The sequence below is a fragment of the Bos indicus genome, chromosome 16 (genome assembly GCF_029378745.1).
Source record: "Bos indicus isolate NIAB-ARS_2022 breed Sahiwal x Tharparkar chromosome 16, NIAB-ARS_B.indTharparkar_mat_pri_1.0, whole genome shotgun sequence".
Lineage (NCBI taxonomy): Eukaryota > Metazoa > Chordata > Mammalia > Artiodactyla > Bovidae > Bos > Bos indicus.
Window position 1 is genome coordinate 68,314,281 of NC_091775.1, and position 25,918 is coordinate 68,340,198.

At 36.3% G+C, this 25,918-nt stretch overlaps 2 protein-coding genes across 2 annotated transcripts in view; one reads left to right on the forward strand and one right to left on the reverse strand.

The window, feature by feature from the left end:
- ODR4 (odr-4 GPCR localization factor homolog) overlaps positions 1–25,918 on the forward strand; it is a 109,119-nt gene that overhangs the window by 46,418 nt on the left and 36,783 nt on the right. The window contains exon 15 of the transcript XR_011560914.1: positions 5,760–5,823. The gene's annotated coding sequence lies outside the window, so the exon portion shown is untranslated. The remainder of the gene's footprint in view (positions 1–5,759; positions 5,824–25,918) is intronic.
- Positions 13,178–17,188, reverse strand: PDC (phosducin). The gene is made up of 3 exons (XM_019976001.2): positions 17,128–17,188; positions 16,001–16,152; positions 13,178–13,702 (listed from the first exon to the last, which is right to left on the reverse strand). Exons 1-3 carry the CDS (start codon positions 17,186–17,188, stop codon positions 13,178–13,180), a joined length of 738 nt encoding a protein of 245 aa, XP_019831560.2.

A 25,918-nucleotide genomic window follows, 5' to 3' on the forward strand; every position in this document is an offset into this window, starting at 1 on the left:
TCTAGCCACCGGTGTTTCCTGAAGATTCTACAGCCTCCATTTCCTTCTCAGTTTCAAAGTTAAAGATACATGTTCAGTTTTGGGCCACTAGAACTCTTAGTGACTGAACAACAACAACGATAGTTGATTTCCAATGTCAGTTTTAGATGTACAGCAAAGTGATTCAGTTATACTTGTGTGTGTATATATACATGAATATAAATATATACATATTCTTTTTAGAAAAAAGATTTTTTTCACTCGATTTGTTTAATTTGTTAAGGGGATCTTACGTTTACGGAACTGTAAAGAGAAACTTGATAATGAGGATGAAGGTACTTTAATCAGCTCAGATTCTATTTTAGTCAAATCCAATTTAGTTGTAGATATGCCAGATGCCTGCCCATGATTAAAATTCTGAATGTCAATAAGCTAAGATGCTGACTGCAATATCTACATCTACACAAAAATTATGTCATTTAAAAATATTTCTAAGATTTCTATGCTTTCAAATTAGTACTACTGATAATAATTTTCTGTATTTTAATTATAAATTAAATAATAGCTAATGATAATGGAGAGTAGAGTTGTATCCCTAGATCTTTCAGTTAGTAAACAACAAAACTGCAGGAAGTCACTTAACTGCTTTGATCTTTAGATTGAAACAAATTCTAACAACATTAAACTCTCTCATTATATATTGCTTTACAGTTTACAACAGAGGAGGAAATGGCAACCCACTCTAGTATTCTTGCCTGGGAAATCCCATGGACAGGGGAGCCTGATGGGCTATAATCCATAGGGTTGCAAAAAGTCTGACATGACTTAGCAACTAAACCACCAACCACAGTTTACAGAATATTTTCATTTTTACCATTTTCATTCCTTTATTATTTTTATCATACTTTAAAAGTATTTATTTGGCATGTGGGATTTTTCACAGTGGCTTATGGACTCTCTAGTTGAGCACAGGGCTATAGTGGTTGCAGCGCACATGGATTTCAGTAGTTGTGGCACGCAGGCTTAGCAGCTTCGTGACTTGTGGACTCTTACTTCTCGGACCAGGGATCAAACTCACTTCCCCTGAATTGCAAGGTGAATTCTCAACTACTTTTTTTAAACAATTCAGAAATTGAGGTTCAGGAAAGTATCAATAACTTACTAATCATAGTAGTTCAGTTCAGTTCATTTCAGTCGCTCAGTCGTGTCCGACTCTTTGCGACCCCATGAATCGCAGCATTCCAGGCCTCCCTGTCCAGCACCAACTCCCGGAGTTCACTCAGACTCACGTCCATCGAGTCAGTGATGCCATCCAGCCATCTCATCCTCTGTCATCCCATTCTCCTCCTGCCCCCAATCCCTCCCAGCATCAGAGTCTTTTCCAGTGAGTCAACTCTTCACATGAGGTGGCCAAAGTACTGGAGTTTCAGCTTTAGCATCATTCCTTCCAAAGAAATCCCAGGGCTGATCTCCTTCAGAATGGACTGGTTGGATCTCCTTGCAGTCCAAGGGACTCCCAAGAGTCTTCTCCAACACCACAGTTCAAAAGCATCAGTTCTTCGGCACTCAGCTTTCTTCACAGTCCAACTCTCACATCCATACATGACCACAGGAAACACCATAGCCTTGACTAGACAGACCTATGTTGGCAAAGTAATGTCCCTGCTTTTGAATATGCTATCTAGGTTGGATATAACTTTCCTCCAAGGAGTAAGCGTCTTTTAATTTCATGGCTGCAGTCACCATCTGCAGTGATCTTGGAGCCCCCAAAAATAAAGTCTGCCACTGTTTCCCCATCTATTTCCCATGAAGTGATGGGACCGGAAACCATGATCTTTGTTTTCTGAATGTTGAGCTTTAAGCCAACTTTTTCACTCTCCACTTTCCCTTTCATCAAGAGGCTTTTGAGTTCCTCTTCACTTTCTGCCATAAGGGTGGTGTCATCTGCATATCTGAAGTTATTGATATTTCTCCCGGCAATCTAGATTCCAACTTGTGCTTCTTCCAGTCCAGCATTTCTCATGATGTACTCTAGTTGGTAGAGCATATATATGTTAAGGGGAAAGACGCTGATGAAAGAGAGTGATTGAATATGCAGAAGCAAGAGGGATAACTATACAGGAGAAAACATGAAGGTAAGATTCCTGAGAAGGAGGGAGGTGATATTCTCTAAAGCATAGGCAGCTATTGGTCCTGGGAGAAGGAACATCTTTTCTAATATAGTAGGTCAGAGAGAGAAGAAAATTGGTGCAGGTGTATATGGGCTTGTAGATTCAGTAGTGGAAACTTAAGTTCATCTGATGCCTTCAGATCTTTATGAAGTTGGCAAGGTCATCTACTGTGAGTGAAGAAAGATGAGCATGAATAAGATTTCATAGGCTTGTTGCAAAGAATGGAAGATCAACTCCATCAAACAAACATAGTAGGATTACCAGATACTGGTAAACCCCATTTGAGGTTAATAATAATAAATAGGTGAACTTCTATGATTCCCCCTCCAAGTAGTCTGACTTCTCAGATTTAAGAATAGAAAAAGTAAATGGCAGATTTAAGGGTCTTGTTCAACAGATAAGCTGAAAGCAAAGGCCAAGAAATTTAAGATATTGCCAATAATGTTGTTTAAAGGATATTATTTAAATAATGAACCATGAATCTAAACTGAATAAAAAAATGGAGAGAAAGGGCGAAAAGCAGTGTGATAGAGAAAGAAAGAGAATGTTCTGGTGAATTGTATTAATGCACTGAAGATCGAGAAAAAAATAAAAAACTCAGAATTTTGGTAGTTGAAGAATAAATACAGAGACGTGATTGTGATCATAAGCAAGAATGCTTGGAATAGTGATTTGAGAAGAAACACATAGATGATAGCAAATGAAGTGCATGATTGTGGTAAACTAGGTTATTGGAGATAAAGAAATGAGGCAGTCAAGGAACTGAGTTCAGATTGTGGAAGGATGATCTGGTAGAATAATGATAATGCTCAACATGATAATAGAACTTGAAGCATAAGAGAAGGCTGTGTGCGTTTAGTAGGATATTTTTAATAAATGAAGGAGAATAATTGGGATGCCACTAGTTGACAAGTGACAAGTTTCAAGGGGGAAGGAAAAGTGATGCAAACAACGTGAGTCTTGAAAAGCACATAATATTTTTTACAGAAGAATGTGGGAGCAACGATCTAGAGTGAAGGAGAGTGTCAGTGCTATTTGGATTTTGAAAAAATAGACAAGTACCACTTGAAAGCAATAAAGAGAAAGAGGATCTTTTGAAGAACTGTGTCCCACTTATGGCGAAGATGTGGAAGGAATGCTTGGAGAAAAGATGGAAAATAAAGGGAAGCATACTGCTTTTAGAGAGGAAATGGAAGTGAACGGTGATAATGATACAGTAGCACATTATGGCAAACAGCAGGTTGGGGGTGGGTGAGCAGTAGTGAGTGGGAAGAGGCCGGGAGAGCTTTCACTTTGGATGTTGACTGTGATAATGCAAGGTTAAGAGTCATAGCTGATTTAATCTCAGTGTCCTAAAGTTTAATCTGTTTTACAGTGACATAGCGTATTAACTTTTGAAAATATTCTTTGTGTGCTAGATAGGGGAAAATTATTAGTTCACTACTTATTGGTTGCAATGTTTTATATGTCCCTTAGATCAAACTTGTTAATATGTGGTTAATAGCTACATTGATAATGATGTATTAAGGATCAAAGGAACTGAGCTGAAATATCTGGTGGTGAAGTAATCACTTTCTTCCTGTATTTTATTTTAAAAATTTTTATTTAAAAAGTTTTTTTTGGCTGCAGCATGCAGGATCTTAGTTCCCCGACAATGGATTGAACCTGTGTCCTCTGCCATGGAAGTGCAGAGTCTTAAAACCCTGGACTGCCAGGGACCTTCACCTGTATTTTATTAATTTGTACTGTGTATATTTTATAACATTTAATTAGGTATTTGTAAGCTTAAAATTAATAGATCTTCCTGTTAAAATGTACTGTATTATCATTATGTAATGACAATTTCTATATCTAATCATGCTTTTCTCTTTAAGCTTGTTTTGTCTGATATTAATTTAGTGATGCATGCTTTAAAATTATTTTCTTGTTATATCTTTCCCATCATTTTACTTCCAACTTTTCTGTGTCCTCATATTTTAAATGTATTTCTTTTGAACAGAAAGTATCTTGATTTTTAAAGTCTAATCCCACTCACAGAAGAAACTGGTGGGCTGCAGTCCATAGGGTCGCAGAGTCGGACACAGCTGAAGTGACTTAGCATGTATGCCCTTTAACTAATGGGTTTAAATCATTTATATTCTTACTATAGTTATGTTTGAAACTGTTTCTACTTTACATTTTCACTGTGGAGCTGAGAAGAGTAGTAAAGTAATTCTTGTTTCAAATGGATAGTAATTCATTGCTACTCACCTCAGGAAAAGTCAAAACAAGTTTAAAATTCCTTTCCATTCCCCCACTAAAACAAAAACTACAACAAAAAAATTTTTTAAGTTTCTTTTCTCCTTAAATACTCAAAGTAGGAAAAATGATGGGCAAAAATGTCATCTGTATTTTTAATAAAAAATAAACAGTGTAAAGCCATGGTCTTATGCTTCTAAACTTCTTGGGACTTATGTAATTTATTATGTAAATCTCATAATTCAAGTTGCCTACCAAGTTGAATTTCAAGTGTAATTGTTGCCTGTTGAAAGTATATTAATTTGTTAGAACAGGAACAGTGTATGGAAGTTAACTATGTGTTGTCAATGAATAAATGTCACAATTTAAAAACAAATTACTATTTTTGAGGTAACATATTTGAAATAAGGTAGTATGTGTGAGAGTTGGACTGTGAAGAAAGCTGAGCGCTGAAGAATTGATGCTTTTGAACTGTGGTGTTGGAGAAGACTCTTGAGAGTCCCTTAGACTGCAAGGAGATCCAACCAGTCCATTCTGAAGGAGATCAGCCCTGGGATTTCTTTGGAAGGAATGATGCTAAAGCTGAAACTCCAGTACTTTGGCCACCTCATGCGAAGAGTTGACTCACTGGAAAAGACTCTAATGGAGGGGTTGGGGGCAGGAGGAGAAGGGGAAGGAGGAGAAGGGGACGACAGAGGATGAGATGGCTGGATGGCATCACTGACTTGATGGACGTGAGTCTGAGTGAACTCCAGAAGTTGGTGATAGACAGGGAGGCCTGGTGTGCTGCAATTCATGGGGTCGCAAAGAGTCAGACACGACTGAGCAACTGAACTGAACTGAACTGAGTATGTATTCAGGGACTGGGAGTGGGGATGGACACTCTGAGAAGTAAAATAGCTTAGGGTGAAATACCTGGTTTTATGGAAACTAATCTTTAGAAGCTCCAAAACTTGGCCACCTGATGTGAAGAGTCGACTCATTGGAAAAGACCCTGATGCTGGAAAAGATCAAAGGCAGGAGGAGAGGGGCACGACAGAGGATGAGATGGTTGGATGGCATCACTGACTCAATGGTCGTGAGTTTGAGCAAGCTCCAGGAATTGTTGAAGGACAGGGAAGCCTGGCATGCTGCGGTCCTTGGGGTCGCAGAGCCAGACACGACTGAGTGATCAAGAAGCAGCATTGTCTTATATACTATGGAAAAATAAAAGAGCCATGAAAGATAAAAGGACTTTGATACTTGTTGTTACTGAGAACCTCAAGTAAAGATAAAATGCAATGTTTTCCTTAAATGTTATTGGCCACATAAGGAAAACCCATAATTGAAAACTGAGATTACTGTATACTTAACTTTGTTCTCTCTTCCCAGGGCCATGGCCACTGCATTTGCTGTTGGAGTTGTGAAATATACTGAAGCTTTGTCTGGATTCCAGGTAACTTTTGTTTTCTGTAGAATTGAGATGTGGACTTGAAATGTATTAAAACGGATATTTTAATCCCTGAGAATCCCAAATTTGGTTGTTAGTGTGTTCTTCGTGTTGGTGACTGCTAGATAAAGAGTATGCTGTAATGTGAAAAGTGTAGGTGCTAGGCATTAAGTTCAAATTCTGCCTCTTCATAGCTGTATAAAGCTGAGCAAGTCAACTGAGCACAAACACTTCGATTTCTCCATCCTCTGTGCTGGTTAACCTGATTAGTGGTGGGGTGATCCTCTCATGATGTATGTGTGTATCAGATCATCTTGTTGTATACTTTATATGTCTTATAGCTCTGTCAATTATACCTCAGTAAAGCTGGAAAAAAAAAAGTCTCCATCCTTGAACAAGACATATTAAAGCCATTGCTCTGCCTATCTTATAGAGGAATTGTGAGACTCAAATAAGATAGTGTATGTGAAATCTTTTGATACTATAACACATTATAAAAATGTTAGCTATGTTATTTGGAGTCTCCAAAGCTGCTATTGGATAACATGGCTAGTATTGCCTTCACATGGATTCTTTAGTAATCATGACTTATGTGGTGTTTTTGCCTTTATATTTGTTTCAAGATGAGGATTATAGAGTCTAATGGGTTTAGTGGTTAGATGGTTGTGTTGTATATTCCCCCATTTGCCTCTTAAGAACCACTTTCTGTCCTTCTCCAATATGCTTTGTGCCCAGGGAAAGGTGACTTAACACATATCTAAATAAGATTCTTCTGCCCTCTGGCCTCTGGTTAGGTTTGGACAATGGGAGGCATGAAGCAAAGATAGGAGAACAGAAGGAAGAAAGCTCCAGTTATTTATTTTGGTGTATCTCTCCCTCCTGGGTCATAGATCGGCAGGGGCAGTGTTCTCTCCCAACAGCTAAAGCTTCTGTTGGGCAGCACTTTCCTATACTATTGATATGTCTCACTGGTTTCCTTAAGGCCTGGGGGCGGGGGGTAGTAGTCATTTTCACCTGTTGCTGGCCCTGTGGTGCGCTACCATTTCTTGTTAATTTCCTGCCCACATTCTTCTGTATATACATATAGCACATATGTTTGTATATGCACGTAGTCGCTTCATTAAACTTCCTGCAGTCATAGCTTTCTGTTGTGTTGTTCCTTGCTAGAAACCTTCCTGACACAGAGGTCATTGTCATAATCACTTTTAGTGGAGTGGTTGAGAAAGAGAGGTGGAGAAGTAAATGGAAAGAAAAAAAAGATTAATAAGGACATGGATTTTTGTTTTTCAAGAATATGGCAATGAAGAGGAGAATGTTAGAGAGCATCACAGCTAGTGAGAATTCTGAAGACCTAGAGAAAAAAATTGTAATCAGAGATACATATTTGACTTTAGGTTGTGAATAAGAAATTAATTAGAAGGAGAAGAAAAATTATATAATATAAGCAAAAAAGTTGTGAAATTTGAACGATATAATCTGATTAAAATCACAGATATCAGGATTAGCCTTGTAAAGAGAGACATCTTTGAGAACAATGAAATGGCAAATAGTGGGTTAATATCTATGTGGTAGATAATTAGGGAAGTTCTTGCTGAGGAGGCTCAATTTCTTCTGCAATGTTGAAATCAAGCTCATTTGTTCAGAGGAGGAAGGAGTGGTAAGGGGAGGGCTGAGGGAGAATGAGAAAGGTTTGAAATGTTGGTTGTGAGAAATGGAAGAGGGAATTGTTTACTGGACAAGCTATGGACTCTGGTTGAAATGTTCAGAACTTTGGGGACTTAAAAGAGAAGTGCTTTGGAGGAATAAAAGGACGAAATACGGAGTGGGCCAGCAGGAAGGTGGTTGATGTTCATCTGCCAAGTGTCTAGGCCACATGGGAAGGATAGAAACCATGAACATGGAGATACTGTTAAAAAGATAAGGTTGAGAAAGTGGAGGTCTTAAAGAATATGCGTTGGGAGTAGAGGATTGAGAGCGTTGAAGGGGTAGATGGCTATCATCAGAGAATGGTATATTGAAATTGAAGATTCAAAAAGGTTAGTAGTGACAGTAAGAGGAGTAACTAAGTGGATACAGCAGTGTGTTAGGTAAGCAGAGAGGCCTGAGTGAATGACAGTTTCTTCACTGAAATTCAATATCAGCTTGGGTTCCAGAAGAGAAGGCCTCAGTAATAAATAAAAATAAATACCCATCTTTTAAATTAAATTTCAGAAATGTGTGCTCCTAGTTGCAAGTCTCTTGAGAAGAAGAAATGACTATGTTTCCCATTTTAATCACCACCCCTGTGTTGTACATATTAGATAATTCCTTGTACATATTAGACACTCAAATATTTGTTGAATATTTGGAAAAAGAACAAAGAAAAACGGATCAAATTTTTACTGTAAGATAATAGCTTTCACTTTTCACTTTCATGCATTGGAGAAGGAAATGGCAACCCAGTCCAGTGTTCTTACCTGGAGAATCCCAGGGATGAGGGAGCCTGGTGGGCTGCCGTCTGTGGGGTCGCACAGAGTCGGACACGACTGAAGTGACTTAGCAGCAGCAGCAGATTTATTTGAGGGGCTAGATTATGATCGTAATTATATTCTGCAGTAAATTCAGTGTCTGCATGTGTGCTAAGTCACTTCAGTTGTGTCCTACTCTTTGTAACCCCACGGACCGTAGCCCTTCAGGCTCCTCTGTCCATTCAATTCTCCAGGCTGAAATACTGGAGTGGGTTGCCATGCCCTCCTCCAGGGGATCTTCCCGACCCAGGGATTGAGCTCAGGGATTGAACCCACATCTCTTATGTCTCCTGCATTGGCAGGTGGGTACTTTAACACTAGCACCACCAATATTGTGTAGATTTCTTTCTTATTTGTGTGCTAATGTTTATTTGGTACTTCTATTTTCAAAACTAATTTAATTTATATTTATTGTGGTATCTTTAGTCAATTTGAAATGACAGTTTTTTATAATCTTTCTCTTTCAGTTCAAATATATAGATTTTAAAAATAAGGTCTTTTATAGAGGAATGAGTGGTATGTTTGGGTAGATAATCACATTCCAAGTTCTTCATAAATGAGCTTCTATTTATGTAAGCATATCTTGAGATCTTATATTTATGTACCATGTTACCATTTTACTTCATAAATCATTATATTAACAATATATAATTATCACAATAATAACTAACATTGGGTAATGCTTATTATGTGACAGGTGCCATTCTAAGTAGTTTACATAATTTACTTTTTTTTTCCCCCAAAATGTGCTGTTATTTTCCTTATTTTATAGATGAAGAAACAGGTATAAAGAGGTTAACTAACTTGCCTAAGGTCACAGAATTAGTGAGTAGATTCAAACCTAGAAAGTCTGGCAACCAGTGCTCAGAATACTAACTGCCACCACTAATACGACATAGGTTTATATACAAATGTAGGTGCATTATTCATCTACTGCTTGTTTAAATATCTCTTTACCTTGAGCTCCCTAAGGTCACGGACACTGCATGGCACATTGCAGCTTATCAATAAATTTTGTAAACTAGGGAATAAGCTTCTCACTTTCTAAGATAATTCTGCTATTCGCTACAGATTTTCCTATTATTTTCCAACTAACGCTCTTGGCTTTTTTTTTCAAGTCTATTCCAGTTCTTATTTGGGTGGTTTGATTTGGGACGTGTTATGACATTGGAAATCTTTACATTAAAAAAAATTCATTCTTTTGCTGAGACAAAAATTTTCTTTTTCTCTCCTCCTGCCAAATATCATAGCAGATTAAGTGTTTACATGAGGGGAGTTTGTAATCCAGGATTTCTGCAGCAGCGGGCTTCAAATATTCTAGTCAAATCCTGCCTTTTGTCTGGCTCTTCCTGATGCACTCATCAAAGCCTCACTCTGGCATCTCTTAGTCACTGGGCGCTTATTTTGAGGCTGGTTGCTATCATCACTGCTGCCTTTACCTAGGTGCCACCTAGTTACTTTTGTTTTGGCAGTTATGGGTTAAATACATTCCAGGGTCTAGTCCTGCTTAAGCTTGCCAGCTCTCTATTTTAAATGAATGCGCAGTGGGTCATTTCTTAAAAGAGTAAAGCTTTCATTGAACAGGAATTGTTTCAAAGCACTCATTTTTCTTCTTTTCCGTAGATGAGAGTCTTCTTTCACCATTAAGTGGTGCTCTCCTCCCTCTGCCCTATGAAGCTACACTACCCTGCAGTTACTAATGGCTGATGATTGAAAAGAACGTACACTTTAATCTTAAAATATTGTTTTCTTTTGAGATACATGTTTGACTATTCTTCCTCACTGCCTTGCAGTCATCTTTTTAAATATTTACTTCTAGTCCATGGAATTAATATCAATCTAAAAGAGCTGTTTTACTAAGGAGTTTTTAAATTATAAATATACATATAAAGATCCTATTTTTGCTATGGTTTTTAAGTCCAATAATTCCCTGACAGAGAACCCTGTAAGAGATTAATAAATTCATTAGCAGTTACTTGATGATAGAAAACATGTGGAACTATTTTTTAAAAGCTCCTCACTTTATATATAATTACCCTTCAGTCTCCCTCCCAGCACTTTTTATCTTTTTGTTATGTCTAGCATTCATCAAGTTATAAATAGGCCACAGGGTATTTAAAATGCCTTTCCCAATTTATAAAGAGGAATAAAAGATGGAATTTTGGATTCATAAGCAGAAACCACTTATTGTAGCAACTATATGCTAGAGACTGGTCATTTAAGCTAGTCATAGTTAGGAATTCTGTCTCACCCACATTTGTATCACCATTATCTAAGGTAATTGCAGACCTTCTTTTTCTTTACCATTCTTCTTTTCCTTTTTTCCTCCTTTCCTCCAATTGAGAAATGAGATTTTGGAGTCCAGAAGCGAGGTAGAGCTGGAAATGGGATTTTGAAAGCAGTCTGAATATAAATAGTATTTAAGACTATAGGTGGGAGAGGGCTATTCAGGATGAATGTTTAGAGAAGTTACAGAAGGAGATTTAGAAGGAATAGTCAGTAGGATATAAATATACTGTAGTTTCAAAGAAGCTAGAAGAAGTGACTTAAGAGGGAAGGTGATCAGCACTGACACATGCTTATAGGAGATAGAATAAAATAAGGAATAATGTTACTGAGTCTAAGCTCATACTGCTTGCTGTACAACAGGCCAAGAAATTCAGAGAGGAGTTGTTGGGGCGAGGAATTCATTATTCAGAAAACCAGCACACTGAGAAGATGGTGGACTGTGTCCCAAAGAATCATCTTATCTGAGTTACGATTCAAGCGTCTTTTATACTAAAAGGAAAGGGATTGTGGTTGATTTTTGCAAACTTTTTGGTGCTGGAATCCTTTGTTTTTGCATCTGTCCATGTGATCCTGGTGACAGTGTTCCTATAAACCTCCAACAAGACAAATGTTATTCTCAGCTGTACAACTTTTTGATCTCTATACAAATGGAAAATGTTTCATATTTAATAGTCAGAGCCTTGAGAATGGGTTATCCTGTATATTTCAGGTTGTAGGCAACATTCTTTTAGTGATCAGCTTATAGCAAAAGCAGTATAATACAAAGGTTAACATAGAAGAAACAGATCTAATATGGAGTCAGATTTATTCTTCCCTATTACAATACGACTTATAAGAAATAAGCTTCAGTTTGACAAGTTGACTGCAACTGTAATTAGAGTGCTTGGGAAAAGACCTGATTGGAGTTGGATGAAAAAAATTGGAAATGAGGAATAAAGATAATGACTTTAGACCCTTCTTTCAGGAGACATGATTTTAAAGGGAAGCAGAGAAGTGAAGGATAGCTGGAAATTTTAAGGGGCATATTTTAAATAGCGGACAGTTTAAAAACTCATTTACAAGCCAGTATGAATAATACAACATAGAGAAAGTGAGAAATAGATAATGCAAGTAGAAGGGAGATAATTTCAGGAGTGAAATTACTGTGCAGGTGAGCATTGGATCCACAGCATCGTTGTCTCTGTTGACCTTAGATGGCTGCATAAACTTCTTCCGTGTTCACAACAACGGAAACAGTGTTTACATACAGGTGCACATTTTAGATTGGTGATGGAAAGGTGAGGCAGGGCTCATCTGATAATTTCTGTTTCCTCAACGAAATATGGACAAGGTGAAGTGTTTGGACCGGGGTAAAAAAGGTTTAAGGAAAGCAGAGGAGCCATAAAGTAGTCATCTAGGAGAGTGGAGACTAGAACTTGTGACGTATGTCTGGCTTCAACATTGTCTCATCAGGGGAAAATGTGCCAACCTGTTTTAAGCACACTTGTCACTGAGAGCACATTTTTGATTATTTACCAAGCACCATGCCTTCAATAATAGGACATATTTTGGCTCTCACTCATGGTTATTTTTTGCTCTGATTCAGATACCTAGAAATTTCTTTTATCTTGCTCTTCATCACATTTCTTCATTTAAAAACGTTTTTTCAAATTATATTTTATTTTGCATTTCCATGTGTTTGCGTAGCAGGAGAGTTTCCCAAGTGTTTTCAAGGGAAATGGAAGTAGAACTTCTATTTCTCTGAATTTCAATTTCATCATTTATGAAATGGTAGTAATACTTACTTGCAGAATTGTGGTTAAGTATTAGAAATGACATGTATAAAATATTGACCCTTAAAAGACAATCAATAAGTGATAGTTGTAATTATTATTACCACTAAATATTATTCTTTTGTCTAAAAAGACAAAAGACCTTGCTTCTACTCGCTTTTTTTCTTAAAGTTATTTTCTGAAACTCTGAAACTGTATTTTTAAACAAATACTTTTTAATAATAATTTTAATGTACCACAGTGTTCCTAAGTTTCTTATGTATTAGTTTATTTGGAATATAAAATATCTTACCAAATGAAAATTTATTTGTATTTTGGGTTATATAATGTTTTAGGGCCTTGATAATATAATATTTGAGAGAGAACAGACTTCAAATACAGAGTGTATTTCCTTACGAGACTTTATTCTTATTACACAAGCAAATTTATAATTAACAATATAATTTGAAAAACCTAGTAATAACAATAAGGAAAAGCATGGAATAAAAAAGCCAACATATAACTTGAAAGGGATTTTTGAAAACTTTCACAGTATTTTTCATATTCTCTTTGTCTACTAACATATTGCTGAAGACTACAATGTTTTGAGGTAAAGTGTTATATCAGCTTGAGTAACTAATATTAAGACATGCTAATCATATAATTTTAGTGTCAGTCTGGAGTTTTTCTTCCCCAAATTAGAAAAGCCAGGGCTATGTTTGGTATTCCCTAAAAGAATGTGAATACTACCAAAATCAGTGTTCAATGCTTAAAGGAGAAATGCGAAATATGAAACATTGACATAGTGAATCTTTATTCCATATCCTCTTCCATGTTGCTCTGCTCTAGGACATGCATCTCCTTTTCAGGTAATAACCCATATTCATTTAGGAAAGACTCCACATCCCCAGTAAAAAATTCTTCAGCCAGCTGTTCAGTAACACTAATGAAATTGCTTAGGAGTTCCCCACCTTTGTAGACAAGCAGCGTGGGGAGTACATCTGAGGAAAAGCGGTCTCCGGCACCTGTATTAGAAGCCTTTATTTTACAAAACTTGACCATAGGGTATTCGGCTGCAAGGCATATCAAGCTACTGTTTAGAGCATCACAGCCCTTAATACCATCTTCATAAATATGAACAACGATAGTGGTGATTTTCTGTTCCTTTTCAATGGTTTCCAGGAATTGCTCCCCAGATTCCAGCTCATACACAAACCCATATCTAGGCCCAAAACTCAGCTTCTGGTGCATATCCTGCATACACTGTCTGCGGTATTTACGAAGGCAATTTTCATCTTCTTTGTCTTTGTGGATTAGTTCATATTCTTGAACGCTCATCTGGGAATAGATGAAAGAAATGATAGAGATCAATCAGTCAGAAATTTGTATTCCTTATACATAACAAACCTGTTCTCAACTTTAAGAGTTTGCATTTGCTGTCTCCTCTACCTCCACGGGGTCACAAAGAGTCGGACGCGACTGAGTGACTCACTTTCACTACCTCCTGAGGTGGCCTTTTCTTCCACCTCATTTGTTCAAATGTCACCTTCTTTGATTATTGTACCTAAAAGTGTCCCTGCCCCACACTTAGTACCCCTTTTGCTTTATTATTTTTCTTCATAGTAATAAATAATACTTGATATCATTATATATATTTATTTGTCTCATATTAGTTTTCCTAACTTTTGTGTTCTGTGGGGGCAGGAGTTTTTTGTGTGTCATTCATCACTCTCTAATATGTTTTGTGTCTGGCCCATAATAGAGGTTCAGTAATTATTTCATGATTAAATGCATACATTAGTATTGCTGAATATAGTTGAGCTGTGAGATGGTCGTGGAATATTCCAGTTTGGGTGAAAAAAAACCCAGCAAGGTCTACTTTAGAGTGACTTTCATAAAACTGTAAATACACACATGTGCACACAAGTGCCTGCACACTCATTTAAATGGGTCCCCAACAAATGCCTTTCGACATTATTGCCTCCTCAACAAAAGTTGTTTAAAAGATTTTGTCTAATCACTTACTGGTTTTTTTGGAATCTGTAGGATGGCATTTAAGCAAGACAGCTTTTACCAACATTTGGAGTTCACCAGATGAGCCAGAAGACTGGTGGCATCACGACCAGCCAAAAAGTTCTGGGAAACGCGAGTTTGGGGGCGCCACCCCAGATCTACTGAATCAGAATCTGGCAGGGTGAGGCTGAGTGAGCCATGTTTAAACAAGCCCTCCTGGTGATTTGTATGCACTGGTTTAGGCTAAAATGAGAAAAGACCTAACTTCTATTTGCAAGACAGCTACTTTTCACTGCAGCTGGAATATAAAATTACCTGCAGAGGCTTTCTTAATTGCAATGTCATTATGATTTAGGCAATAGAATTTTAAACACCCTCTCCCTTCACACACACACATGCACACACACACGATGGGAGTGTGTGTTGATGGGATATAGTGTGATTAATTGATGTGGAGCAGCCCAGAACCATGGAAGTTGGGTGACCTCCAAATTCATGAAAAATTTGCTATTTATTAGATAATTTATATAGATTATTTTCTTGATCTTCACAATAAACTTATGAGGTAGGTTTTTTATAGAAGATACCAGGATTAAGTAGAAATATCTGGTGCTTTCGTTGTTCTCTTGTTTCTTCCTCCTATATTTGTTTTTCTAATGTCCTTATTCTCTTTTTTTTATCTCATTCTTCTTATCATATTATTTTTTCTGCTTTAAGTTTGTCTTTCCAAATTAATTTATTTTAACCCTAACCATTGTTAAATGTTTTGTATAATTTGTAAGTTGCTATCATGCTGCTGCTAAGTCACTTCAGTCGTGTCCAACTCTGTGCGACCCCATAGACGGCAGCCCACCAGGCTCCCCCATCCCTGGGATTCTCCAGTCAAGAACATGGAGTGGGTTGCCATTTCCTTCTCCAATGCATGAAAGTGAAAAGTGAAAGTGAAGTTGCTCAGTTGTGTCTGACTCTTAGGGACCCCATGGACTGCAGCCTACCAGGCTCCTCCGCCCATGGGATTTTCCAGGCAAGAGTACTGGAGTGGGGTGCCATTGCCTTCTCCGAAGTTGCTATCATAGTTCTCTGTTAAACAGACTGAACCACAAATACTGATTTACATACACATTATATAGTAAGAGACAAATGAGAATTTTTTAAAATGCTCCTTTAAAAAAAATCATGGATATATTGCGGCTTATTCTGCTTACCTTCTTCCTCCTCCTTGGAAGGAGGAAGCTGAGAACTGTCAATGAACCCCACCCTTCCACTTAACCAATATTGTCAGTTTGGTCAGTGTCTTTTTGTACTTTTTTACATATTTGCTCATATAATCATTTCAGCATAAATACAAATACAGTGTTTGTTTTCTATTGCTCTAGAAAATGGTATCACATAACTTTCTGCATCTTGCTTTCTCATATTGTGGAACTACCTCTAAGTCAGATCATGTATTTGTAACTCATTCTTTTAACAGTTGCCTATGATGACTTCATAGGCAAAGGCATTTACTGCATTTCCCACCCCTACCCCTGCTTTTTTTTTTTTTTTTGCTAATACAAACAATACTTTAATAAAAACATATTGTAGATTGTTAATAATAAATAATAGATTTTTTTCTTATCTTACCTTTCTGCTGAATCTTTCTTTTGAGTCTTTGTCATCTCTACTCTGAGGAGAAGACATTTGTCTGAGAATCTCCTTCTTGCTGTGTGCAACTGAATCACTATCTTCACTCTCCAATTTAAACTTTCTCCAATCATTTATTACTCCTTTGGGTCCTGGAATAAAATTTAAAGCAAACTGTCTCCCCTTTCCATGTTTCTTACCTTTCTCTCTTCCTTCCTTCCTTTCCTCATTTATATAGCTAAATTTATCAATCTTCCTTTGTGATTTCTTGGTTTTGTGTTATACTTAGAAGGTCACTGTCATTATAAATTAGTTTTCATGGATTTTTGTTTAGTATTCATATAAATTCATTCAAACTCCTGACTAAATCTAAAAATTGTGTATGATTATTAAACAGAGAAGGGAGTATTACTTAAATAAGATTCAAAAGAGTTAAAAGAAACTTGAATTTAAAAATTTAAACCATGCTATTTGACTTTTAAACTCTTGCTAGTGGTATATAGACAGCCACAATTTAACAGATCAAGAAAACAGGCTTTGGATAAAATGAAGTCTTAGTTATTCTGGAAGAATCTTGAAATCAATTTTTACGGGGAGGGAGGTGGGCGAGGGGTTCAGGATGGGGAACACGTGTACACCCGTGGCAGATTCATGTTGATATATGGCAAAACGAATACAATATTGTAAAGTAATTAGCCTCCAATTAAAACAAATAAATTTATATTTTAAAAAATTATTGTATTTTTTAGATTCAAAAAATTAAAATTAAAAACTCAATTTATTTATTTTTCTTTTGGTTTTCTATTGTTTACAATGGCAAAGAAAGCCCATAGTGGGAGAAATTAGGAGAGAAGAAAAGTGGCTTACGTGTAGGGTAGATAGAGAGGTTTTATGACAGACAGCAAGAAATTCTCAATAATCAGTGTTTTTCTCTTTCTTTGATATCTAATTAAAATTGTTTCAAAAGTATTTGATTTCACATTAATTTATGCAGTCAAATATTTTTTAGATGATTCCATCAACCCATTCAAAGGTATTACTTAAGTTTCATACTGAGTAATGACAATAAGAGATCTCCAAATTTAATTTTAAGTTTACAATTGTTTTTTTCTTCTGACTTTGCTTACCTGTATGTGAGGCCTGTCCTTCAAAGTCTTCCTCCAAACTTTGGCTTTTTGCTTTTTCCATTTTAGAGATTTAGTTTTGATATGATCTGTAGGATAAACAAAGAAGTAATGATGACAGATGAATTCTAGGAGAAATAGATGTATATATATTCTGCTGCCAGGTTCCATGTAAGTTAAGGGTTGTCACTAAGTGATATGGTGTTTAGCATTCTGCCTACCTCGTAAAAGGACATTAATTTAGTATTTGGGTCATTAAAGATATTTTGACCTAAGAATTTTACATAATTTATAGTTTGTCTTTACTTATAAAGTCTTCAGTTTAGGTCTGTGTACTTAGTATTATTTATTACTGATTTTCTTTTTTATTACTATCTGTTATCAAATTTCATAAAATTATAATCATTTTATATAGTAATAATGTTTTAATTAATAATAATTACATACTTACTATGAACACTTGTATGTGCCTGGCAAAGTATCAATCATTTTATGTGTCAAAAGTCACTAATTCTCACACAGCCATATGTAGCAGGGACATTGTTAACGCCATTTTAAGGCAAGGAAGCTAAAGGACCGGGAGTTTAAGTTTTACTAGCTTAAGATCACATAGTAAGTGGTAGAGCAAGGATTTGAACCTACTTTTGATTTTAGAGCTGAGTCTTAAAGCATTAACTTTTAAATGGAAGTTAAGATACTGTGTCATTTTTTCTCAGTATGGTTTGACAAATCCAGCTTCTAAATTGGCATTAACGATTTTTGATCTTAAGGAACAGTGCAGTTTGAAGCCTTATGCCGTAACTGCTCTCCATACCATAAAGCATGTTTTGGTGACGTCACCCACCAACCAAATGGAAGCAACCAGTAACTATGCCTACAGAATTTTGAGAAGCTAAAATAAATTGTCACAAAATCCACTGAAAGCATGTGAAGTTTTATTCTTAGGAACCTCCTTGATGCCCTTGTGTAGAATTTATTTATTCTTAGTTCACATTCAAATCCAACTTATTTGCCTATTTATCTTTCCATTATCTGGAAAACTCTAATATACATACTAACACAGACCCTAAGAAAGTCTCTATAGTTGTGATTTTCTTGAAATCTTCAAGTCAGGGGAGGAGGAATAACAGGGGGATATACTCTCTTTTTACTTTTTCTGCCTCTTCTACTCTTTCCCCTTTGTCTTTTTCTTTCAAAGTCAGTTTTAAGCAGTGATATCATCCAGCTTATATGTTGATCCCCTCTTAATTTTTTGTTGATAGACACTGAGCTTGGTCTGTTTGGTGCTTTCCCAAGGCACAGAATGGTGAACCAGAACTCTTTGTCTCAGTTCCTTTCTTGCTGAGACTTCGTCCCCCAACATTTGTACTGGCATCTTAATTTTATTGTTTCCCTCATTACAATTCCTACCCAGAATCACTGGAGGTCAAAGGTCTTTGCCAGTTTGATTGCCAATTTGAACAAGAAAAGACTTTTAAGAAAAAGCAGTCAAGGGGATGCCGGTCTATTCCACAGTATATATGTGACTATAAATATACAACTGATAAAGAATTAATCTCCAAAATATACAAGCAGCTCATTCAGCTCAATACCAGAAAAATAAACAACCCAATGGCCCAAAAATGGGCCAAAGGACTAAACAGACATTTCTCCAGAGAAGGCATACAGATGGCTAACAAACAGATGCTCAACATCACTTATTATTAGAGAAATGCAAATCAAAACCACAATGAGGTACCATCTCACACCCATCAGCATGGCCGCCATCAAAATGTCTACAAAGAATAAATGCTGGAGAGGGTGTGGAGAAAAGGGAACCCTCTTACATTGTTGGTGGGAATGCAAAGTAGTACAGCCACTATGGAGAACAGTGTGGAGATTCCTTAAAAAACTGGAAATAGAACTGCCTTATGATCCAGCAATCCCACTGCAGAGCATACACACTGAGGAAACCAGAATTGAAAGAGACATGTGTACCCCAATGTTCATTGCAGCACTGTTTACAATAGCTAGGAAAGGAAGCAACCTAGCTGTTGCTTCCATGCAGATGAATGGATAAGAAAGTTGTGGTACATATACACAAAGGAATATTACTCCACTATAGCAAAGAACGCATTTGAGTCAGTTCTAATGAGGTGGATGAAACTGGAGCCTATTATACAGAGTGAAGTAAGTCAGAAACAAAAGCAACAATACAGTATATTAGTGCATATATATGGAATTTAGAAAGATGTAATGATGACCCTATATGCAAGACAGCAAAAGAGACACAGATGTAAAGAACAGACTTTTGGACTCTGTGGGAAAAGGTGAGGGGGGGATGATTTAAGAGAATAGCACTGAAACATGTACATTACCATGTGTGAAATAGATCACCAGTCCAGGTTCAATGCATGAAACAGGGCACTCAAAGCTGGTGTACTGGGACAACTGAGAAGCATGAGATGGGGAGGGAGATGGAGGGAGGTTCAAGATGGGGAGACACATGTACACCCATGGCTGATTCATGTCAATGTATGGCAAAAACTACCACAATATTGTAAAGTAGTTAGCCTCCAATTAAAATAAATTAATTAAAAATAAATAACTATAATAGATAATTTTAAATTTGAGTAAATTTAGTTATGAAAAAGAATAAAAGAAAATGAAAATAAGAGAAAACAGAAGTAAGTAAATGCTGTTGGACAAAAGAATCCACTTAATTACCTACTGGAATTACTTAAAAGTAATTTTTGCATCTAAGAAAAATTAATATACATTTTCTTCAGAAGAACAAAGTAATGGAAACTGTTTGATAACTTCAATAGTTATTTAGTCCTCAGAAAGTTGGTTTCAAGCTAGTTTCTCTGTTTTTTTTTAAATTGGTATTTCAAATAAATGACAGTGAAAGGGCCAGTCACTTTTATTTTGCAAAAGTAAATTGATTATTTGGGATAGCTACTATTTACAACAAATGTACATAAGTTTAAGAAAACCTATGTGAAATTTTACTTCACATGGTGAAGAGAGAGAAGCATCCTGCTTCTTAACCTGTTTCTTGCCAACCTAGTTGGCAATCTAGTGGAGAAAAAAGAAATTTCAGTTTTCAAAAAGACTTTCACCAATTTCAAGGAATTCTTTTACTGAAAAGATAATCCAGTTACTTGGGGGAAAACCTGATCCATTGATTGGATTAGTCTATGTTAAGAGTAGACTGTGGGGGTCTTCACTGGTGGTCCAGTAGTTAAGAATCCTCCTTGCAAAGTAGGAGACCTGGGTTTGATCCTGGGGAACTAAGATCCCACATGCTGCAGGACAGGTAAGCCCACACACCTGCACACCACAACTACTGAGCCTGGCTGCCACAACTAAAGAGAAGCCTGTGAGCTGCAACTGAGACCCACCACAGCTAAAAAGAAAAGAATAGACTATGGGCCAGCCTTTTCTCTGGACTCTGAGTTACGTGAAGAACAAAACTCATCTAGTATGGCATTCACAAATTCTAAAACTTAAGTAAGCCAAGTTGCCTGTGTAGTAAAAGATAGAGTCCATTCCTTACCTAATGCCTCCATTTGAGTTAGAGGGCTTCCCTGGTGGCTCAGAGGTTAAAGCGTCTGCCTGCAATGAGGGAGACCAGGGTTCGATCCCTGGGTCGGGAAGATCCCCTGGAGAAGGAAATGGCAACCCACTCCAGTACTCTTGCCTGGAGAATCCCATGGACAGAGGAGCCTGGTAGGCTACAGTCCATGGGGTCGCAAAGAGTAGGACACGACTGAGTGACTTCACTTTCACTTTCACATAGATTGGTAAAATTTACAACAGAGACAGAAATTGGAAAAAAAATTGGAAGAGGTGTATTTGCTTGAAGACACTGTAGAGGAAGACACAAGCCTATTAGTTATTGATAAGTTTGAGCTGCTGCCGCTGCTAAGTCACTTCAGTCGTGTCCGACTCTGTGTGACCCCAGAGACGGCACCCACCAGGCTCCATCCCTGGGATTCTCCAGGCAAGAACACTGGAGTGGCTTGCCATTTCCTTCTCCAATGCATGAAAGTGAAAAGTGAAAGTGAAGTCGCTCAGTCATGTCCAACTCTTCGCAACCCCATGAACTGCAGCCTACTAGGCTCCTCCATCCATGGGATTATTCAGGCAAGAGTACTGGAGTGGGGTATACCTGTTAACATCCCCTTCATCAACTTACTCTGAGGTTTTCTGATTATCTCAAATAATTTATTCTCTTCAAAATTTGCTTTTGTATCCTAAAATTAATCCAGTTAGTATTTGGAAGATGCTTGCACATGGTAAGTGCTATGTAAATCTATAAAATAAAATAATTTCTATATATTTCTATGTATAATAGTCATTTAAAAATATGATCAATATTTAATTTGCAGTGGTATTATTAGTAGCTAAAAAATTCCATGTCTACTTTAGGTTAAAAGGATTTAAAGTAATAATAGGATTTTACAAGACTTTGTGTTATTATAAACACAATAATATTGTAAATACAATCATTATTGTAAACAATATTAAATGATGATTTATAGATGTTATTGGGAATAACAGATATGATTGGAAATTGGTGATAAAGTTGAGCAAGAAGACAAAAAAAATCTGCCACCTTCCCTAAGATTTACTGTGGTTCAAGAATTACTCTATTTTTCATATGATATATTATAAAAATCTGTGTTAGTATTCTTTATTATTTCAGACAGTTATAATACTGTTTCAATTAATAAAATCTGTGTTAAAAAAATTGTGTTTGGATGACCTTTGACAGACTACCATTCAAATGAGTACTACAAAACTCTTAAAAGTAAAAATAATATTGGCGAGAAATAGAATTTAAAAGTATAATTCTACCAAGTTAGGTTTTATTTTTCTCTTAGTTTAGGATTTAATAGTATGTTAAAATAGTAGCTTATATGGGATAAGATTTTATGTTAAAATAGTAGCTTATATGGGATAAGATTTTTCAAACTACGTCTTCAAAATTCTAACACCCCCCATCCATGGTTTAGTAATTACTAAGAAATAAAATGTGACAATTTAAAACAATTTTTCTTTTAGTTCCTGTTTTGCACAAAATAGTGATCTGGAATAGAAAGGATGTGAGTAAAATTCTTAAATATTTGCTTTTAAAATCTCTCTAAAAACCTCAAATCCACCCTTAGAATATTTCATTGTTGTCATTACTCCTGTTCACATGAAACTGTGATGACATTCATTAGTCATTTCATATATGTTGATTTAATCTAATCAAAATATCTAGTTTAGAACTGACTATAGAGTCTCAGTGTTTTAAAGAAGAGCTTTGTTTTCAATACGAACTGTTGTAATTTACTGGTGAGTTTTCAAATAGTGTGATCGTCTCATCGCTGAACCTTAAACTCATTTCTGTCCTAGCATTCACAACAGTTTCTAGAACTTATCTTACATGCTTCATTACTGTAAGTTCTTCCAGGACAAAGACTAGTCTTTACTTGTCACTGTCTTACTTCTGATAATTGTTTCACATGTTGTAAAAAAAATCCATAAATGACGGCAGCAATTTAGAAAGAATCTAAGTGGTATGTCCACTTTATATACACACTATTTTAAATGTTCACAAAACCTTTTCCTCATTTTTCAGATGTGAATTCTCAGGCTCTGAGAGATTCAGTGACTTGCCAAAGCTCACAGAGGTAGTATGGAGTAGATAGAACTCAATTTCAAATCCAGGTTTCTCTGACTTCCAAATTTCTAAAATCCTTGTTTTTTTCCGCTATTCAATAACATGCTCAATGAATGAATGAATTAATGAAACAAATCCACCTAATTTTTGTATAAGTATTAAAACCAAGATGAGAATATGAAAAATAACAAATCAATAAGTCACTATGTCCTTATTCTTTGAGATAATACTTATTCTAATGATATATTTCTTGAGATAGTATATATTTGAATTATATATTTCTTGAGATAGTATTTATATGAATTATATATTTCTCTGCTTTGGATTAAACCTCATTCATTTATACTAAATGTAATAGAAGAGTCTGTTTATTTCAAGTTTTCTGAATAAATTCTAAATGACTGATAATGACTCTGGAAAGTTAATGCAAAAGACAAAATGGCTTTGCCTGCTGTTGGTTCTTGACAGTCATACATATTGCCTGAGAATTTATCATCAATCCTGTGTCTCTGATCACTGATAAAAGCAAGTGTAATAGGCAATATGCTTCAGTTTTGTATCAAAATAAAACTGCAAAATGCTCTTTATAGAACTACTCTCGCTTGTGTAGCAAAATTATGGAAATGTTGCACTGATCTTGGTGTTGAGATTTGTGTAGCAAAGTGAGATACTTCACTCTAAGACTCATCTCAACCATTTTAAGATAATTAATTCTACATTCCAAACAATGACATTTGAATTTTTCAATGTGAAAGTGAAAGTGTTAGTCGCTCAGTCGTGTCCAACTCTTTGCGACCCCATGGACTGTAGCCCGTCAAGCTCTTCTGTCCATGGAATTCTCCAAGCAAGAATCCTGGAGTGGGTTGCCATTTCCTTCTCCAGGGGATCTTCCCCATCCAGGATTGAACTCAGGTCTCCTGCATTGCAGGCAGATTCTTTACCATCTGGACACCAGGGAAGCCTTTTTAAATGTAACTGAAGAAACAGTTCTATGGCTTCAGCAATCTTTAAGAGCAAATTCAAAAATTAAGCCTGTTTCTTAGTCCTGTTTTTATGTAGCTCAACTTTTATATAAAATCTTCTCAACGTGTGGCATATGTTTACAAGCTAACACTTTAGTCTTTAAAACTTTATACCACTTTTCTACTTGTAAAAAATCACGTATAAACCTAGTTTACTGGTGACTTAGTCTGCTAGGACTGCTATAACAAAATGTGACAGACTTTGAAGCTTAAACAACAGAAATTTATTTTCCTACATTTCTGTAGGCTAGAAGTCTCAGATTAAGATTGATTTCCGGTGAAGCCTCTCTTACTGGTTTGCAGAAAGTCACCTCCCTGTGTTATTAAATGATACAGAGAGCTGGAGTTCTGACATCCCATATTGTCAGGACATTAATCCTATGAATCAAGGCCCTACCCTCATAACCTCATTTAACCATTAATTATTTCCTTATTAATTACTTATCTCAAAATGCCATTACATTTGGAATTAGGTCATCAACATATGAATTTGGAGGGATACAGTTGAGTGCATAGCACCTGACTCTTAATTGTAAAGCATTATCTAAATTATATAGATTCTGGCCACTATTTCTGTCCTTCTATATGGCCTGTCTTTTCCTTACATTGTAAAGCTTTGGTTTGGGGCCTCAGCATTTCTCACATTTCCCCAACTATCCTTTAAGAATGGCAGGTAGGGAAATGAGGCATAGTTAGGATTATGTTGCCCATTTTTTAGATTGTTTATTAGTTTTTTTCTCTGCTCTGGGCCCACATTCCTGGGATGCCACAGAGATCCTTTAAAAATATAGGCCAGGAAACTCCTACCTATCAAATAATACAAGTGCCAGTTATTTTCTTGGCCAGTCTTGGGGTTGTTCTGATGTCTGTGGAAAAATATTGATGTTCTATGCTAACTACCCATTGGGTTTAGCAGGTAAAGAATGGTACAGGTGGCTCAGTGGTAAGGAATCGCCTGCCAGTGCAGGAGATGCGGGAGATGCCGATTTGATCCCTGGGTTGGGAAGATCCTCTGGAGTAGGAAATGGCCACTCACTCCAATATTCTTGCCTAGCAAATTCCATGGACAGAGGAGCCTGCAGGGCTGCAGTCCACATGCTAACTACGATACAATACAATCTATTGTGTTAAAAAATAGATCAGAAGAGTGATACATAGACTTTGTTTAGAATGTATGGGTTCACCTTGGTTTAGGTCAGATTAAGTAACTATAGTGCACTTAAGAATACACTGTTTATCAGTATTTTCCATACAGAGGGAAAAATTGTCTTAAGCATTTCAATAAGTATTATTTGCTGTTGAGAAATAAAAGGCATAAATGCCAGAGCAGGGGGAAGCCTCCATAGAAATATTCCATTTTATTTACTAGGGCTGAGGTCCAGGTAAATGTGTTTTCATTCCTTTTCTTTTTTTCAATTGTAAGTTAAAGTTTTAGATGCTGTATCCTGACACTGGTTTCTCTAAGTACAAAATAAAGAGATCCAACAAGCAAAGATAAAAATGATCTCGTTTTGACATACATGGCATCTTTCCATGAACATCAAAAATGTAAAAATCACAGAGTATTAAAGAATCTTCACTGTGAAATTTTTGAAATAATTTTTTGTTCTTATTATACAATTAAAAACAAATAGCCTTCCCCCTCTCTTATACATGAATGCATATGTTCCCTTTGGAAAACACATTGAATAAGAAGCTGTTTCAGAGAAGGTGCTGTACTAAAAATGGCATTATTATGTCTGAACATGATTAGCCATGAGATATAAATAACTGACTGGGAATAAAGTACTGAAGTGCTTGATTAAAATAATTCTTTATCTGAAGTGGGATATACCAAATTATCTATCTTTAAGGCATACTTAGAACATACTGTGCCATTAGGTGGATAAAACCAAGCAAAACTTCTTGGTGAGGAAAGTCTACAGATATTCTCCTTCACCTTCACTTTTGATAGAATTCTAGATTCTGTGTCTTGGTCTGTACTCCATAAAGATGATACATCCATGCAGGGCTTCATGTTCTATATTTTCCTACCTTTAACCATACATCTTCTTATATCTTTGCCTTCCTTTGCCACCTTTTTCCAAGGTGACTGTGAGCTAATCTGATCAACTAAGCC